Genomic DNA, 12191 nt, shown 5'->3' with positions numbered 1-12191 from the left:
CCGCCGGGCCCCGCCCCCGCCGGGCCCCGCCCCCGCCCCCGGCGCGCCGGGGTTCGGCTAACCCGACCACCGGTGAGAAGCCGCGCCTTCTCCCGCCTGCCCCACGCGCTGGCATCCTAGAGTTAACAAATGATTGTATTTATTGACGAGTTCATACATCAATACAAACGGACGAGTTAAAAACAGCCCCTGCCCCGTGAGACCTGGGGAAGAGGGAAGCGCCACGGGCCTGGACAAAGTATAAAAGTTATAAATAAGGGGGGGGTGTCAAAACTGGGTCAGGGCAAATCTGGTCGGGGGGCGGCAATTGCCGGTGGCCTCAGACATGCAGAAGGGGACGGGCGCCGGCCGACCACAAGACCCCCTCTCCCACCCCACGCTCGGCTGGGGATAGGGAAAGGGCGGCCACCTTCTTACAAACAGCGGGAGTGCAGCTCCCTCCTCTGAGGGGCTGGCTGGCTGAGGATCGGGAGGAACCCAGGCCAGAGGGCCAGGCCTGAGCCTGTTTGGTCTGGGCTGTGGCTAGTGTCCCGGGACGGGGAATGGAGTAGACTTCTAACCCTCACAAAGGGCAGCTGCAGCCCTGCCGGGGTCCACCCTCAGCTGCAGTTCTTTGCAGCTTGGCCATGCAGGTGGTGGTAGTACAGAAGAGTGGGGGTGAAATAGGCTTCATCTCTTCTGGTGTATTCCAGCTGATGCAAACAAGAGCTGAGCACTCTATGCAAACCAATTTCTTTCTAAGTTTCTGCCTATAGAACCAGTAGGACCCCATGGCCTGTCCATGGGACAATTGGTTTTTCTAACCTGAATCTTCAGGAAAGCTACCCTGACTTACCTGAGGCAGAGGAAAGCAGTAGGGCCCAGAGACACATGTTCTTCACCCCAACTCAACAACTGCTTCACTACTGGGTCCTACTCTACCTGCCCCGTGCCCTACATCCTTCCCCTCACTCCTAACAGCTGTCCTTCTAATTCTAATCTATCCCCTCCCCTCTACCACTTACCTGTCCCACCTACCACCTTTCCAGTGTGTCTCTTGGCCCCTTTGCAGTCCCACGTGCCTCCCCCTCCCCTCAACTTCCAGCATCCAGAGCATCCTGGGTGCCCAGCACTGCCTTTGAGGAGGTTCCTTCTACCCAAACCAGAAACCTACACGCCATCTCGTATTGGCTAGGTTGTGGACACCAAGAATCCAGAATTCGGGTTAGTGTGTTCCAGTCCTTTTCGTGCCCCTTGATAGTTCCACATGAGCCAGGGTGGCAAAGCAGGAGTAGCACATGAAGGGAAACCAGGCACACATCAGCCAGCCAAGTACTCTAGCAATGAACACTCAACTGTGTGTATGTGTGTGTGTGTGCGCGCGCGTACTTCATCTGTGGCCAAGGTCCTCAGAAGGTGGGCTGGCGCCCTGTAAACCATGAGGGAAGTTCTAACACCAGCATCACTCAGGATGCAAGGAGAAGGTGGCCTCTGGGTCTAGCAGCCTGCTGGGGATCAAGGTTGGGAAGACAGGGAAGACCAAGGGGCTGGGAAAAGGAGGCCAGGGCTTTATGTTTGCCCAGCAGAGGGCTTTACTGTCCTGCAGCAACATCCCACAGCTGTCTCCACAAGTTCTGGCCAGGAGAGAAAGGGGGCACCGAGAGAGAGAGAATGCTAGGGCTCTTTTGGGGGGGGATGGGAGTGGAATGTGGGGGGCTCGGGCCTTGATACCAACTCAAGCCTCCTGATGGCTGGGAACGCCCTGGAGGGCTAGAGGGCTTTGCCTTTGGGAACTGCCAGGAATTGGGGAAAACAGATAACCCCTGCTCTGGCAGCCAGGGGAGTGCAGCTGGTGTGGGAGGGGAAGTGGAGGTAGAGGTGAAGCTCCGCTGTTGGCTGAAGGGCACTGATACCACATGGCCTCTCACTTCCACCCCACTGAATACCCTGTGTGTGCTCCACCCCAGGGAGCTGATCCCTGCAGTAATTTCAAATGGCTTCTAAGAAGAGAGGGCCAGCCCTTCCCAATTTCCCCCAGATGGGGCAGGCTGCCCTCCTGCTCCTCACAGCACCAAGATGACAAGGATCCAAGACCTACCCTGCATGAGCCACTGAAGGGGCTGTGGAGGCAGGAGCTCCAAGAAAGTGAGGCAACAGTCAGGGAAATAAATTAATAAATACAGGGGCCCCATGAGGAAGCTGGAAAAGGTGCTTCCCCTCTGAGCACTGACCCCTGCTAGCCACTCCAAGCATCCCCACAGGTTTTGGAGAGTGGAGCAGGGGCTACAGTTTGGAATAGGGGGAGCATTCACTTGGGACAGGATTCCGGAACTAGAGTCTTCGTTCCATGCGCCGCTCCACCGCCCGAAGCAGCAGCTCTGAGTATTGCTCTAGCAGGGCCTGTGTTTGCTCAGCCCCCACGGCCCCAGGGCTCCCGCCCGGGCTGCACAACACTGCCCCGGCCAGGGCCTCGAGCTCCTGCCGCACTGAGGAGAAGGTGTTTCTGAGGAGCTGGGCGATGCGACTCTGCTCCGCTGAGGGCGTCTTGCAGCCAGCCACCTGCAGCGAGAGCCGGGAAGTGAGTCGGAGGAAGAGTGGAGGAACCTCCTGTCAGTGGATCTGCGAAGGGGAGGGACCCCACCTGGGTCTAGCCTGCCCCCAGAGAAGGCCCTCCTGGACCGTCCCCATGTCTAGGGTGGCCAAATAGTTTTTGAATATGACAAGGGCTACTATTAATAATTACACTGGGACGACAGGCATAAACTGGGATGGTCCTAGGACAAACCAGGTCCTAGGCAAACTAGGACATATGGTCGCTCCACCCCTACCCCTCCAGTCTGAGGAAGTCTCCAGAGATGACCAGTAGGTGCTCGGTTCAAGAGGCCTGGCCTGGCCTCTAACTCCCTCACTTACTCTGCCCCAGATGTTCTCGCTTGCTCCACCCACCCGTCAGTGGAAGAGCCTATGGCTGTTCTGGATACTCAGCCGTCTCCCCCACGGTGGGTGCCCAACACGTACCAAGTGGTAGAGCTGCACAGCCTGGCGCACACTGCCCTGGAGCTCTGCCACAAGCTGTTCGCACTCCTCCAGGCTCACTGATGGTCCTGGGAGGGACACATACAACTCAGGAAGGCCCAGCAAAGCTGCCCTTTCAGGCCTCCCCACCCAGGGGCCCCTGAGAGCAGGAGAGGCCTACCCGCAGGGTCACACCCCCTTTGCTTGCCCTCTCCTTGCCTTCTTCCTTCCCAACACCACCCCCAACACCACACAGAAAACAAGGTCCTGAGGGGAGGGCCAGCTCCAGCCCAAGAAGCCAGAGGCAGTGAGGGGGCAAGTGGGTCACAAGGAGATTGTGAAGATTGGCAGGAGTGTCTCACCATCAGGGGTGTGACTTATGGACCAAGACGGGAACAGACAGGACGAAAACGCCAGAGGCTGGATGCACAGAAATGGGATGGAGCCAGAGTGCAGACAACAGAGACAGAAGAAAGAGGATGGGGCAGGAGATGAGAGCTGGGGAGCTGTGCACACCTGAGTCCTGGCTCAGGGCTGCCCCTGGCCTGGTGCATTCCATGGGGCTGGGAGTCTTCTCGGGGGACAGGGGCTGCAAGTTCTCAGGGCCTCGGAGGAGGCTGCTGACCGGCAGTTGCTGGGCACAGGGGCTGCTGGGCCCAGGCTGAGCCTGGCACTCTGTCCTAGGCTTGGGAGGGGCACCCTCCCCCAAACAGGCCCGCCTCTCAGATGTACTGTGAGCCTTTCCTAGGCCCACTGGGGAGCCAGGCTGTTCTGCCTCACCAGGGGCCCTGCCCTTGGTAACAGGTGAGAATGTGGCCAGGGTAGGACGATCGGGCAGTGGCTTTGGGATGTCCAGGACCAGGTGAGCCCGGCTGGGCAGGGCTAGCTTGCTGAGCGGTGAGACCCGAATGGGAGCAGGAGCCTGAGGTTCGGCCGCCAGGCCCAAATTCTCCCCAACAGAGATGCTGCGGGAAATCTTGGCCATGGAACTGGTGGTGGGGTTCTGGTAGGACTGAGGCCGAGACAGACGGCGATCAGCGTGTGGCAGGGAGCGCAGGCCCTCCTGGGCCTCCATCTCCCGTAAGAGCAATGGGCCTGGTGGAGGGGCCTCATCTGCTGAGAAGACAGAGACACACAGGTCAGGTGGTGAGGAAGGCTTCCCAGGCACTAGTTCCCTAGAAGTTGCGGTGCCCTGCCCATACCCACTAAGGGACACCCAGTGGCAAACACTGACACGTCAGGGCTAAATCAGGCCCTCCTTCCTCTAGCATGCACATGCCCTCCATACTCCCCACACCCTGGAGTTGAGCCCACCAGGCTCCTCACCCTGCGGCACCAGACTCTGCACAGACTGGGCTTTCTGGAGTCCACCTAAGGTGCTGGCTGCAGCCACTCTCTTGGGAGCCCAGCTGCTGTCAGGGTTGAGACGGCGTCGCGGCAAAAGCACAGGGACTGCCTGCTGGGGGCCAGCACTGCCAGGGGAGGGCTCTGCCTCCGGGGGTGCTCCTGGAGGACTGGCACCACTGCCTCTCGGCTGCTCACCCGCAGCCAGCCGCGTCTGGACTGGTCTCGATGTCAGCGCCAGGCTTGAGGAAGACGGAGACAGTTCCCTACAGGGAGGAAATGTGGAAGCAGGCCCAGAGAAGGCTTAGGAGTCCTCCCTGCCAAGACAGGGAGAAGCTCTCACAGACCCAGAAGCTCTGGGCGAGAAGGGCAGGCACAAAGCCAGCAGGCCAGTTGTCCCAAAACTCGGGAGTGCAGAACGCTGTTCGGCGTGGGAAGACAGACGGCAACCTTGGAGAGAGGAGGATGGCCTGCTGCCTCAAGGGCAGGACTGGCCCTCTGGGGAGCGCTGGGAAGTCAAGTGAGCCACAGCTCCTTGTAGGAGAGTGAGAGCTGCTGTGGGGGAGGTACCTGAGCGGGGGGGTCTGCACTTGCAACAGGAATCGTGAAGAGATGCTCCGAGACTCTGTCCTCTCTGGTACCCGGACTGGGCCCCCTACCAAGGTGACAGAAATCATGAATCGAAGCCAGCCCTCGCCCCAGATTCTGCCCCACCCCCGAAGGTAACCCCAGGGCATGGCCTGCCCTTGGACCCTCCCTCTCAGCCAGGCAAGGAGGGAAGAAGGGCAGACTACAGTGACCACATACTGGCCCTCTGACCACACCTGGAGCAGCCCCATTGGCCAGAGTCTCAAAGTGCTGTTTTAGAAACTGCTCCTGGTCTGGGGTATGGGGACTGCCTTCCTGCAGCCCATAGGCACCAGTGCCTCCCTCTTCTTCCTCCTCTTCCTCATCACCCTCGGCTGGCTCTTCAAGGTCTGAGGAAATGCCATCCACACTCAGGGGCTCCGTGCTCTCAGAGTCTGGATGCAGGGAGGGGAGAGAAGCATCATGCTGCACCCACCCATCGCCAGAGCCTCCACTCCCACCTCAGTCCACTGACCTCCCTCAAAGCCACAGCCTCACCTTCGTTGGGGTGCTCAGGGCTGGAAAGGCGGCTGCTACTATAATCCACAGAACAGGCACTGTCAGGACTGTGCTTCTCGGAGCCCCTGCTGCCTGGATACACTCTTCCCAGGGTCCCTCGGGCTGGAGCCTGCACCTGGAACTCACTTCCAGGAAGGCCAGCAGGGGAAAGAAGAGGCAGTTAGTAGGGGTGAGTAGCCCTACCACGACACCTGGCTTCCCTCTCCCCGACCTGTGAGTGGGACTAGGGATGAAGCAGGGGCAAAGTGGCGGGCAAGCCCTGAGGAATCTGGGCCAGCCCTCCCCTAACTAAAGAACACTCAGGGAAGGGAAGCCTGGGAAAGGAAGACTGCATGGCCCCTGAGGTCTGGTGAGGGAAGGACCCTTGCCTGGTATCCAGGATGGGGCTGTCACTCGGCTCCGGGTAGACAATACCATCTTCGATGGGTGCAGGCTCCAGATCTTGGGCAAAGACCCCTTCCTCTTGGGACAACAATCGAATAATGTGGGGACAGGAACAGGGTTGGGAAGCCTGAGGCCGAGGGGGCTTTTCGCTCTGGGAATACACAAAGGGGCGTTACTGAGGTTGTTGATGTGAGAGAGGGTCTGGGAAAAGAGGTGAAGGTAGGCAAGGATCTGGTGTGCATCAGTTCTGGGGGAAGCTGAATATTCCAACTCTGAGGAGAACTCCAGTTAAGGTTCTTGAGTTTCTGGAATAACGATATTCTGTCACACTCCGGGCTGCCAATCTCCAGCCACCACTTAATACCATGAGCCCTTTAAGAAACCTGGCCCAGGACAAAGGGTACCACCCCAATCAGCAGACCATACAGCTTAGCCAAGCTTGAACCTTTGCAATCCAGGTTACCCATGTGCCACAGGGGCAGAGCAAGCACAGCTGGCCAAGCCCTCAGGCCCCAGCTGTCGGCATATGGCTGGCTACGGCTGCTTGGAGATCGCTAGGTTGCTGGGAGAAAGCTGGCTCACCTGGCTAGCATGTGAGGTCTCAGGGGCCTGCTGACCATGCTTCCCAGGGCAAGATGGGGTCATGGCCAGCAAGTCTTGGCTAGCACCTCGAGGGCCTGGGACCAGTGTCTCTAGCTGCCGCAGGTCCAGCATGGAGCGGACACTCAGCTCCACACCTGGCTGGGCCCAGCGGCCCCTTCTTCTGGGTCCTTGGTTGGCTGCAGGGGCTGGGGCCAGGAACTCCACCGTCTCCTGTGCCTGGTGTGAGGCAGGGGTTGGGGAGGGGGTCACAACCACTATACAATAGTATTAGCAAACACTCATAGCACTTACTGTGTGCCATCCACTTTACATACAGGTATTCACTCACTCAATCCCCATAACAACCTTATGAAGTAGGTATTATTATTATCCCCATTTTTACAGATGGGAAAACTGAAGCACAGTGGGCTTAAGTAACTTACCTAGTCCCACGGACAGAAAGTGGCCTGCCTGCAGGTTACAACTCAAGTAGTCTGGCTCCTGAGTTCACGCTCTTAGCTTCACTCTACATCTTGTCTTAGACCTTCTAGTCTCAGCCTTCTACTCTCAGCCTGGGCACCTTGGACCTGGTGATCTCTAAAAAGTCCCTTACTCTGAGGTTAGCCCCAAGTCCATTCAGAGCACCAAGGACAAACAGTCCAGCCTTGAGCCCCCGGGCTGGTCAGAAGGCACGAGAGGCACCACGCCACCATCATTCCATGGAGCTGCCACTGATAATGAAGGTACTGCCACTTCAAGTCTTGATGTGGCACGAGCGAGGGCGGGGCTGCTGTCGGGCTTGCTCAGAAAGCCTTGACCCTGCTTCTGGCTGCCCTGAAGTAGTCGCCCAGTTACCGGTCCTCTCACGGCCCCGTCCCTCGAAATAACTGCTCTGGAAGTTCTGACCTTACCTCCTAACCTGGAGTCTTTAGAATTAGTTTCTCCAGATGCCTACTCTTTGAACCTTTGATGTTCTTGAACTTCAGTTCTTTTTTTTTCTTAAATTTTATTTGTTATTGTTTATTTGAGAGAGAGCTTGCACACAGGCACATGGACACAAGGGGGGTGCAGTAGGGGAGGGAGAGGGACAAGCAAACTCTCCTCTGAGCATGGAGCCCTAAGTGGGGCCCAACGCCGGGGCCCTCAGGGCTCGATCCCACAACACTGAGATCATGACCTAAGCTGAAACCAAGAGTCGGACGCTTAACCGACTGAGCACACCTTGAACTTCAGCTCTGTTTGGCTCAGACACCCCTTGTCTACTCCCCACCTCAAACTGTTCTTTGTTCACACTTACCCCCAGGCCCCCAGGCAGCTGAACTAGTGGAGCGCTTCTTCTAGTGGTGACTAGACCTTGCAGGCCACCCCACCTGGCCTGCAGGAGGGAGACCCCCGGGCTTCATCATCCCTAACCTGGGACCAGCCAAGCTGTTCAAACTCTCCCACAAGGCCCTGCCTTGGACACAAGGGGTGCAGCACGTGGGCAGGCCCAGAGAGCCCTGCTTCCACCTTCCTCCACTCCTTGTAACCTCGGAAGGCCATTTTTAATGATGGTGACTCACCCGACTCATCTCCCAGTGGGACAGGCTTCGGGGCAGGCCTGGGCCGGGCACTGAGGCTAGACAGAGACAGGCAGTCAGAGACAGTGTCTCCTGCCCACCCACCCAGCTCCCTGACCCCGCACCAGCCCATACCCTTGTGTGGCCATAGAGATGCTCTGGCTTCCTCAGCTCACCCTGTTCTCACCCCCTGTCCCAGAAAGGGCATATCTAGCCACTGTGCCAACTGGTGCCTGTCTGGCCCTGCTCCAGACTTCCACACACCTGGCTCCTTCTTGGTGCCCTTGGCAAGGATGGGCAGAGCTGGAAGTTCTTCTTCTTCAGTGCCCTCATCTTCTCCCTCCTTGTCACTGTCTGATGAAAGAGCTGGTCCAGGAGACAGCATCAATGGGGCCTCGTGCCTGAGTCCAAGACAAGGAAGGTCATGGGAAGAGGAGATTCAATGCAGGAAGAGGCCAAACTTCATGGGTCTTCAGGTAAGAAACAGGTGTTGGGGGATCCAGGAGGTACAGGTGAATGGCAGGTGCAGAGCAAAAAGGAGGAGCACTGAGACAGCGAGCAGTCTGGATGCCCACCTACCGCTAGCCCGTATCCAGACTCTTTTCTCACCGGTTGGGTCCTGCAGCCCTCTGGGGAGAAGACGATCCTTGCTGCTTGGCCCCTCGCTGACGCTGGCGCAGCTCAGCCAGGCGCTGCCTCATGCTGATAGTCATCTCAGAGCTCAGGCGCCATACAAATATACAGCTGGGTACAGCCACAGAGGTGGGTGAGGGAGAGGTAAGGTAGGACTCTGGGGTGGAACCCCACTAGTTCCCCTTCTCCACGGGCTGGCAAGAAGACCAGAGCCACCCTCTAGTGACACGTCAGGCCCTAGAAATACCCCTGCTTAGCCCTATTTCCCAGAGATATCACTGATGTGAAGAGAGAGGAGGGGGCAGGGTGTGTGTGTCACAGAGGAAAAATCTGTGTCTCATGGGAGCTGGCTTCTGCTCACCTGTCCCCTGACACTGAGATGAGATGTTTGCAGTCATTACTAAACTTCATGCCAGTGACAATCTCTGCGAGGAAGAAAGAATACAACCTATGAACCACCCTGAAGTCCCAACCAAGCTTCTGTCCCAACAGTGGAGGTGGATGTTGGTCGGAAGGGAGGGGCAGGCAGCTCTGCTAGGTCCCAAGAAACTAAAGGAAGAAAGAGCAAAGTTCCAGCAGTGGAGTACTGGGGCAACACTCACCTGAGTGGCCAAACATGGTGGCCACGCACTCGCCTGAGGAGAAGTCAAAAATGGAGAGGTTCTTGTCAGAACAGCTGGTGGCTATGTAGATCCCTGAGGGGTCTGTCTGCACCTGAGGAGTGGACACATAGCTGGCAGAGGACAAGGGAAGCACCAGTCCCTTTCCACCTAGTATCCCAGTGCTCCCTTTCTCTGGCCCAGGGCCCATCCTCCTGGGCCCTTACCTTAATCAGAGTGCCATCCTCACCCTGTGACCCTTTAAACAGCTTCTTCTGCTTTCCACTGCTGATGTTAAAGATCCTGTGAAGAAACATGCTCTTGTTCACGTGAGGAGGAGGCCGTGATCAAGCACAGCTGGGTGGCAGAGACCCCAGCGTTCAGTCCCAACCCTGTTCTCTCTGGGAGCCACTCCCCAACACCAAAGGGGCTACCGCCTCTTGGGTACGGCAAAGTGCTCATTCTATAGGCTCAAGGGGGGGCCACAAAGTCCTGGACAAAAAGACAGAAGTGGGGAGAGAGCTGCCAAGAGCTGACCCCCTCGGGCTTGAAGAAATGTGGTCATACGGTTTGAGAAGGGGATGCCCACCGAATATTTCGGTCCTGGCAGCCGATAGCCGTGTACTTCCAGCTGGGCTCCACATCCATGTCATAGAGGGTCGTCTTCCGTACCACGTGGTGTGTCCGTGTAAACTGGACTCCATCTCCAGACTGCAGGGGTAGAATATGTGGCTCCACCAGGCCCAGAAAACCCCGCTTTCACCTCCCTTCACCTCTTACAACCTCAGCTGGGGGAACGGTAGAAACCCACACCCCCCAACCCCTGTCCCATTCAGGGAAGCCCCATACCCTCACCTTCTGTGCAGTGCGGAAGTAAATGCTCTTGTCTGCTCCACAGCTGATCATGCGGACTTGCCCATCGCTGGCTATGGAAGAGGGGGGCCTAGCTATTCCCACTGCTCTCACCACAAGTGGCCAGTCCCTCCTCTACTACCCAACTACTGAGCTCTCTACATGACCCAGACAACCAATTAAATCAGGTCGCTTCCCTCCAAACCTAAGCTTGCCATTCTCTCTATCCTCAGCCAACCTGGTTGGCTCAGGGTCCCCTAGACAGAGAGTCTACATTCTACCTGCCTTCCCATCTGGCCCCAGGCCTCCCAGCTGCTGTCCAACACACCCCTGTGACTGGCACACCCTTCTCATGGAGGCAGGAGGCTGGTGGCAGTCGGGGTGGGGGTGGAGGATGTTGCTGGTAGATGGCAAGATGTGTCTCAATTGCCCTGCCCCCACCTGCAAACTTGACGGCAGTGATGGAGGATGAGTGCTCGTCCAACGTCTGCTGCAGGCTGTACTCCCGGCCAGCATCTAACACATGGATGAGCCGGTCCCGGCTCGCTGATGCCAGCAGCTTCAGACCTGCCGTTCAAAGAACTCCATCAGCCCATGAGTGCCCAGAGCAGGCCCCCATCTGGGCCCGGCAAAAGGCCCGCAGGAACCGAGTCCCATAACCCTAAGCCAAGTGAACCACAGAGCAGGAATGGAGCTGTCCTACGCTAACCCTGCGAAGACACCAAATGCTTCAAATGGCGTTCGGTCCCACACCGCAGGGAGCCAGGATAGATGCAAGTGGCACTAGCAGGACTGGAGGAGCCCTGGGCCACTCTGGGCCAGATACCAGGCATCCTTCTTACCCGTGTCCGGCTTAGAGTACTCCAAGCAGAGAATCTCTGAGTCATGGGCCTCCACCTTCAGCATCTCACTCAGGGACTGCAGCTCGTGCACCCTGCAAAGATGAGGAGAGGGAGGACATCACTGCCAGGCTATGGGAGGAGAGACTTACCCTCCGTTCTCTGCTATATCTTCCCCCCAAAGCCTGTTTTTAAAATTAAATTTTTATTTATTTTTGAACTTTTAGGCTTAGAGAAAAGTGGCGATGAGTACAGGGATTTTCCATGTTAACACTTCAAATGCCAGAATCGGGAAATTTACGTTGGTACTATACTACTAATTCAAGATTTTAGTTTAATTTCACCAGTTTTTCCACAATATCTTTTTTCTGGATCCAGGATCCTATCAAGAGTCCAAATTGCACTTAGTTGCTATTACTCCTTAGTCTCCTGTAGTTGGTGACAGTTCTTCAGTCTTTCCTTATCTTTCATGACCTTGATGCTTTTGAGGAGTACTGAGCACTCTCCAATACTCTTTAGAAGAGTATTGATTACTCTGTCCTCTGTACCTCAGTTTGAGTCTGCCTGCCTTTTTCCCATGACTGGACTGAGTTAATCCTTTTTTGGCAAGAATACCACAGAAACCATGCTATGTGGCTTCTTAGTGCATCATATTTTCAGGCTTCACGATGCTGATATGAGGCTGTTAAGCTTAATCACTTGGTTAGGATGGTTTCTGCTGGGTTTCTTCATTGTAAGGTTATTATCGTTCCCCTTGTATATAGACATCTTGTTCCCCAATCTTTTTGAGCCCATTTTTCTCAAGCTCTGTCCTTCGGGACCTAAATCCCCCAGCCTGCGCTGTGGGAGGCAGTCGGTACCACCCCAGGCCTGGCATTACCTAAGCGTGCCTACACGGTCCCCAGAAGCTAGATGCTGTCCGTTGGGGCTGATACACACAGAGCGGATGCCCACACGGGGATCCATCAGGGACCCATCGGCTTTGTCTCCTCCGGGCAGCTCTGTGTCCAGCAGGGCCTGAGTGTTCCCATCCACATAGATGATCTTAATGAGGTCCTAATGGAGCAGGTCAGGAGAGGAGGTGGATAAGGCAGGCCTGACCCAGTACAGCTGCAAGGGGAGAGGAATGCTGGACAAGATAAACCCCTGGCTCAAGGAGCCCGGCCAAATCAGAGCTGAAAGATCAAAATCTGGGGACCCAGTTCCTGAGAGGGAGGCGTGAAGGCTGGCGGGGAGGGGAGGACTAAGCGTGGAGGGGG

General features: G+C 56.7%; 1 protein-coding gene across 2 annotated transcripts in view; it reads right to left on the bottom strand.

Annotated features, from left to right (window-relative positions):
* Nucleotides 1–122: 122 nt before the first annotated feature.
* Nucleotides 123–12191, bottom strand: part of MAPKBP1 (mitogen-activated protein kinase binding protein 1) — a 51209-nt gene continuing 39140 nt past the window's right edge. The window contains exons 11-30 of one of the 2 annotated variants that reach the window (XM_034993574.1): nt 11813–11988; nt 10936–11027; nt 10535–10660; nt 10097–10167; nt 9831–9952; nt 9469–9544; nt 9245–9356; nt 9004–9067; nt 8619–8753; nt 8274–8410; nt 8013–8068; nt 6451–6687; nt 5853–6019; nt 5464–5609; nt 5163–5315; nt 4909–4993; nt 4321–4604; nt 3511–4107; nt 2998–3083; nt 123–2538 (exon numbers count right to left, since the gene is read on the bottom strand). In XM_034993574.1, the coding sequence (XP_034849465.1) occupies nt 2311–2538; nt 2998–3083; nt 3511–4107; nt 4321–4604; nt 4909–4993; nt 5163–5315; nt 5464–5609; nt 5853–6019; nt 6451–6687; nt 8013–8068; nt 8274–8410; nt 8619–8753; nt 9004–9067; nt 9245–9356; nt 9469–9544; nt 9831–9952; nt 10097–10167; nt 10535–10660; nt 10936–11027; nt 11813–11988 (3150 nt within the window). In that variant the 3' untranslated portion in view covers nt 123–2310. Of the gene's footprint in view, nt 2539–2997; nt 3084–3510; nt 4108–4320; nt 4605–4908; nt 4994–5162; nt 5361–5463; nt 5610–5852; nt 6020–6450; nt 6688–8012; nt 8069–8273; nt 8411–8618; nt 8754–9003; nt 9068–9244; nt 9357–9468; nt 9545–9830; nt 9953–10096; nt 10168–10534; nt 10661–10935; nt 11028–11812; nt 11989–12191 lie in introns of both variants that reach the window. The other variant, XM_034993573.1, reaches the window with a different exon arrangement.

Source organism: Mirounga leonina, unplaced genomic scaffold, assembly GCF_011800145.1.
Source record: "Mirounga leonina isolate KUSES-001 unplaced genomic scaffold, KU_Mleo_1.0 Mir_91, whole genome shotgun sequence".
Lineage (NCBI taxonomy): Eukaryota > Metazoa > Chordata > Mammalia > Carnivora > Phocidae > Mirounga > Mirounga leonina.
The sequence above is the reverse complement of the archived record's forward strand: the minus strand, read 5'-3'. Positions and strand labels throughout refer to the sequence as shown.